Below are 6,666 nucleotides of genomic sequence, written 5' to 3'. Positions count from 1 at the left end.
AAGTGCATAGAGAGTGGACAAATGGCACCATTGTGAGACATGGCAATTGTGAAGCACCACGTTCAATGACGTAAGAGGTGAACATTGGATATGAAGGTGCTCAAGGTTGGACTAACTTGCTACAGGGGAGCAGCTCACCACCAAAATGAACCAAGGGACTACCAGACGCATGTCTAGAACAACAGCTCAGCGAATCCTACTGTCTATGGGGCTCTGAAGTAGACGGATGGTCACTGCAGCTCTGCTAATGAAGTTATATCAGCAGAAAAGACTTAAATTTTCTTGGTAGTATCGGAATTGGGGCTCTGTTCATTGGTAAAGGGTTGTCTTCTCCAATGATCTTTGTTTTGTGCTTCATCAAACGGATTGACGTTGGTGTGCCAGGTGAGAAACAACAAAGAACAAAAACCCTGCGACTTTTCCGGAAGGACACAAGCTGGTGGTGGCAACATTATGGTCTGGAGAATCTTTTCATAGCATTCTCTGGGCCCCACTGATCCATGTGGAAGGCACTCTCAACCGATTTGGGTATGAATCCATTCTTGCAGATCACATACACCCATATGTGCTGATGGTCTTCCCTGAGGCGGATGGGATCTTCCAGCAAGAGCATGACCAAGACTATCAAGTACTGCCCTGGCCCCCTAATTACCCAGACTTGAGCATGTTTGGGATTACCTCAATGGTCATGTTGGCTCTGTGGATCCTCCCCCATGCACCTCCAGCAGCTATGGGATGCACTGCAGTCAGCATGGCTCCAGATACCTGTGACAACCTACCGGGACCTTACTGAGTCACTCCCAGCCCGTCTAGCTGCTGTCCTTTTTGCACATGGTGGTTACTCTGGATATTAGCTGGTGCTCATAATAATGTGACTCAACTGTGTATCTACAGTCTATAGCGAATTTTAACAAGCATCAAGCCGTTTTACGACCTGATTAGTGTTCAATTTTTAAAGTGCTTACCTTTAACAGTCCTCTTTGTTACCCCTGCCACTGGACTTTGTGCATTCCTTCTGCTATTGTGATGCAATAACGTGGTGCGATGTGGTATCAGTATGGACAGAACGTCACCATGGGGGTGCGGGCTGCCACAGTCATAAGGCATCATGATGGATGACACATCATTGTGCGGAGATTGGGTTAGTAGAAGAACAGAGGAAAAATTTAAAGGTAAGGACTGCATGTTTATTATTTTTCAATGGGGCAAAAGACATATGGGGTCTTTCTATAGCCTGAAGATCCCTTTAAAGCTTTATTCTGCCAGGAGATGAAGATGTGAAACTAGAACATGAGGTGCACAGTCCGTCTTGACAAGAGAATGGATGCTGAAAACGTGTCAGGTAGATATGCATTTTTGGGGTGCCCAGAGGGGAAGGCCCCACTAGTCTGGGTCAGTCAATAAATGCATAACTTTGTCAGAAGGTTTCATGGTCCTAAGATCCTAGGAAGAATTTAAAGAGGTATTGCTACTTTATAACAATTCTGGAGCACTTATGACTGTATGTTGTGCCTTTCCTTTATTATTCCTGTTGGAAGTTATAAGGGAATGTCTAGGAATCTCAAGTGAAGATAGGAATATCCAGCACTCCTATGCGTGGAATAAAATCTTCTATATGTTATACATCCACATGGAAACATCTTCAATCATAAGATCAAAAACGCGTAAGCAAAGTCACTGAAGATGGATGCTGATGTTTTGAAGTACAGAAGATTTTATAAAGCTGACAGGAGTACTAGATATTCCGTTCTTCATGTTGGAAGCTTTCCAACCTTTTTCCGTACACCCAGGGGACTACAATTAAGAAGCCAGGGAGCTGACTACGTGTCTCTTTCAATCTGTAATGAAGGTCCAGCTGTGTGTCACCAGTTGGGTGTGTGTCCCTAGTGTGACACTGGCCGCACTGACTGGATAATGTCAGACTGTTCAGGGCCACCACTGGTAATGCCCATCTGGACCTTCATTGCAATCTACTAGTAATTCGTTCACAACTGAAAGCAGGAATAATAAAGGAATGGCACTACATAAGAATAGATGCTCCAGGATTGTTATTGGATGGGGAATACAAGTAGTTACTAAACCAGACAGGTCAGGAGAGGAGACAGCTTCTCTTTGTGTGTGTATATATATATATATATATATATATATATATATATACACACATACATACACACACACACACAGTACAGACCAAAAGTTTGGACACACCTTCTTATTCAAAGAGTTTTCTTTATTTTCATGACTATGAAAATTGTAGATTCACACTGAAGGCATCAAAACTATGAATTAACACATGTGGAATTATATACTTATCAAAAAAGTGTGAAACAACAGAAAATATGTCATATTCTAGGTTCTTCAAAGTAGCCACCTTTTGCTTTGATTACTGCTTTGCACACTCTTGGCATTCTCTTGATGAGGTAGTCACCTAAAATGGTCTTCCAACAGTCTTGAAGGAGTTCCCAGAGATGCTTAGCACTTGTTGGCCCTTTTGCCTTCACTCTGCGGTCCAGCTCACCCCAAACCATCTCGATTGGGTTCAGGTCCGGTGACTGTGGAGGCCAGGTCATCTGGCGCAGCACCCCATCACTCTCCTTCATGATCAAATAGCCCTTACACAGCCTGGAGGTGTGTTTGGGGTCATTGTCCTGTTGAAAAATAAATGATGGTCCAACTAAACGCAAACTGGATGGAATAGCATGCCGCTGCAAGATGCTGTGGTAGCCATGCTGGTTCAGTATGCCTTCAATTTTGAATAAATCCCCAACAGTGTCACCAGCAAAGCACCCCCACACATCATATCTCCTCCTCCATGCTTTACGGTTGGAACCAGGCATGTAGAGTCCATCCGTTCACCTTTTCTGTGTCGCACAAAGACACGAAGGTTGGAACCAAAGATCTCAAATTTGGACTCATCAGACCAAAGCACAGATTTCCACTGGTCTAATGTCCATTCCTTGTGTTCTTTAGCCCAAACAAGTCTCTTCTGCTTGTTGCCTGTCCTTAGCAGTGGTTTCCTAGCAGATATTCTACCATGAAGGCCTGATTCACACAGTCTCCTCTTAACAGTTGTTCTAGAGATGTGTCTGATGCTAGAACTCTGTGTGGCATTGACCTGGTCTCTAATCTGAGCTGCTGTTAACCTGCGATTTCTGAGGCTGGTGACTCGGATGAACTTATCCTCCGCAGCAGAGGTGACTCTTGGTCTTCCTTTCCTGGGGCGGTCCGCATGTGAGCCAGTTTCTTTGTAGCGCTTGATGGTTTTTGTGACTGCACTTGGGGACACTTTCAAAGTTTTCCCAATTTTTCGGACTGACTGACATTCATTTTTTTAAAGTAATGATGGCCACTCGTTTTTCTTTACTCAGCTGCTTTTTTCTTGCCATAATACAAATGCTAACAGTCTATTCAGTAGGACTATCAGCTGTGTATCCACCTGACTTCTCCACAACGCAACTGATGGTCCCAACCCCATTTATAAGGCAAGAAATCCCACTTATTAAACCTGACAGGGCACACCTGTGAAGTGAAAACCTTTTTAGGTGACTACCTCTTAAAGCTCATCAAGAGAATGCCAAGAGTGTGCAAAGCAGTAATCAAAGCAAAAGGTGGCTACTTTGAAGAACCTAGAATATTACATATTTTCAGTTGTTTCACACTTTTTTGTTATGTATATAATTCCACATGTGTTAATTCATAGTTTTGATGCCTTCAGTCTGAATCTACAATTTTCATAGTCATGAAAATAAAGAAAACTCTTTGAATGAGAAGGTGTGTCCAAACTTTTGGTCTGTACTGTATATAAAAATAAATAAAAGACAAGGGCGTTCCCATATAGACAATCCATACATGATGAGCTGCTAACAATCATCTAATGGGCTCAATAGCACTGGCAGCTTTGCAAATGTTTTATATACCAATTTAGATATATTTATTATTGACCTGCGCCAAAGTCAAATGTTTTGCAAATGTTTGGGCCTTGCTAGACACTTTTCAGATGTGCCAGATTTACCAGGCTACTGACATGCATCAGTTTTTTGGGTGCAAAAACGAGTCTAAGCTATACAATAGCACCCGAGAGGTGATATAAAGAAGGCATGAATCTAACATGCCCCAAATTTATCACGCAGTGTGAGCCAATCTTCTAATAGCCTGGTCTACCTTACAGACAGCATTAGTAAACTTGTCCCATAGCATTACACATCACCGATTGAAATAAACGACACCCATGTAAGATAGTCCTCCAGAGTGCAAGCTGTTCTCTCTAGAACAGGGGGACCCCTTCTATAAAATCAATATGCTCTATTAGTGCATACGGACAAAGGTCTTATTAATGCAGTGGTCTGCAATGTGTGGCCCTTCTAGGATACTGGTACTGCATGCTAGGAGTTGTACTTTCTCACAAAAGAAAAGCACAGGTTGAAGACCACACACTTAACAAGACAATCCCTCTAAAGGGGTTGTCCAGGATTCTGATATTGATGACCTATCCTCAGGACCCCTGCCGATCTGATATTGATGGCCTTCAATATCAAAATCCTGGACAACCCTTTTAAAGTGGTTGTGCGCCTTTTTTGGGGGGGAAGGGTGGGGGTTTGGCCACCCCACTTCCCCCCTCTTGGGCAGACGTGCGAAGAGAAGCATACTTACCTGCTTCTCAGTGCTGACTCTCGGCTCCTTCTCTGCACTCCCTGGATGTAAACTTCCGTTTGAATGCTGCTGCAGCCTATCGTCCACAGCGGTGCAAAGTCCCATCATGCAAAGATTGCAGGTCACTACTGTGGCCAGCGATTGGCTGCAACGGAAGCTTACATCTTGGTAGTCGGGTGAAGATGCCAAGGCTGAGGAGAGAAGGAGCGGGAAGCCAGAAAGCAGGTAAGTATGCTTCTCTTCGCCGGCCTGCCCAAGAAGGGGGATTTGCTAACAACCCCTTTAAGGATGTCCATGTATATTACATAAAGTAGCGAACTAAGCTTTACAAATCCGAATACTTGGTCCTCGGTAAAGGGTTTTTTATACGCTTTCAAGTGTTTTATTCATTTTCACTGGTAATATTGTAACAGAAATCTGGGATCCGTGACCTTGCAAGCCTTTAAAAAGGACAAAAATTTCAAACTTATCAAGATGTTTAAAATCGCCAGGACACCAAATCCACGTCATTGTTCGATGCTGTATTTTTTTCGTAACACATAAATTTAAAAAGTCTACTGAACGTACTGGATACAGACATGAATGTCAGAGACGGAGAACATGAAGTGAAATGCCCTCGCGTTACAAATGTAAACGGTTGTTCTCATCGATCTCCAGGATGGTCTCGCCTGTTTGAAAGCTATAGAAGAGTCAACAGGTTACTGGTACGTGTCTAAAACTATGCAAGCAAATAGGTTCTCGGTAACATTTAAGTGGATGGATACGGCGACACTTCCGAAAAAATGTCAATGCAATCCCTGTTAACGTGAAGTGCGGATAATTGTGGCAAAAGTGTCAAGACTCATGTAAACGGTCATTATGGCATCGACGCTCCCAAAAGACAGTCTCGTCTGTGAAGAAAACATTAGCTCCCATCCCGAATCTCATGACTCCGCCACCAAGGTTCCTGCATGTGCCCCGGTGATGTTTTGCAGATCTTCTCTCTTTCCTTTAGTATTATCTGCAATGAATACTGACTCAACAACCTAATAAAATAAAAAAACGAATAAAAATAAAAATAAACTGATCTACAGTTTACGGCTTCATATCGATTTCACATGCACCTTTCACTGGTAGCTTCCGTACTCTCCATCCATTGATTTTACGTGGCTTGCGTCTGTTTATTATATATATATATTTATTTTTTTTTGCATTTGTGCAACTTTGTAAAGCGGATTCAAATTTCCTTCTTCGATTAAAACATGAAAAAAAGTAAAAAATAACTAGGACTATGCCAGGAAGCGACGGATATTAGTAATCTCCCCACACACGTCATCTTTGCCAGAAGATGCAAGTCGCCAGGGGGTCTTTGCATGGTGAGTGTACGTTACAGCACGGTCTGTCTGTCTTTCCACCCATATTGCATCAATGTCTCGTCCCCTCTTGATGTCAGAAGACGTTACGTCAGGATGTTGTTAATAAAGTCCAAGAAGCGCTTAGAATACTGTTCTGGATTAACAGTGGAAATCTCCGCACCTGCCTGCAAAGAGAAAATAATAAGGCTTTGACAATGTAAGACGATAGAGGTGGTCCTTCTCCATAACTATGAATTTAAAGGGGTATTCCAACCATAAACATCTGCTTGATAAAAGGTCTGACCGCCATGACCCTCATTAACGGATCTACACTTTCTGCTTTGTGGTTCTGTCTGAACTAACATGTACAACAGAGGACACACTCCTGCTGTCTAGTGACCGGTGGTGATTCTAGCGTATAGTATATTATTCGTATTGATCCTAAATCTTCTTCAGACCCTTTAAATCTTATTTAAAGGGGTTCTCCGGGATTTACATATTGATGACCTATCCTCAGGCACTCTATGAGCACTTAGGCCTCTTCCTAGGCCGTGTGACATCTCGGTGATCGGTCACATATCCAAGGTGCTTGGAGCTGAGCTGCAATACCAAGCACGGCCACTATACAACGTACAGCGCTGTGCTTGGTAAGATATGAGGAGGCCACGGTGCTTACTGAAGC

The 6,666-nt window shown here is 43.0% G+C and overlaps 1 protein-coding gene across 1 annotated transcript in view; it reads right to left on the bottom strand.

Moving 5' to 3' along the window:
* Positions 1-5,002: 5,002 nt before the first annotated feature.
* Positions 5,003-6,666, bottom strand: part of LOC122923574 (phosphatidylinositol 5-phosphate 4-kinase type-2 alpha) — a 39,887-nt gene continuing 38,223 nt past the window's right edge. The window contains exon 9 of the mRNA XM_044274423.1: positions 5,003-6,169. Coding sequence (XP_044130358.1) covers positions 6,089-6,169 — 81 coding nt within the window. The 3' untranslated portion in view covers positions 5,003-6,088. The remainder of the gene's footprint in view (positions 6,170-6,666) is intronic.

Source organism: Bufo gargarizans, unplaced genomic scaffold, assembly GCF_014858855.1.
Source record: "Bufo gargarizans isolate SCDJY-AF-19 unplaced genomic scaffold, ASM1485885v1 original_scaffold_1747_pilon, whole genome shotgun sequence".
NCBI lineage: Eukaryota > Metazoa > Chordata > Amphibia > Anura > Bufonidae > Bufo > Bufo gargarizans.
This window is presented reverse-complemented; position numbering and strand designations above follow the sequence as displayed.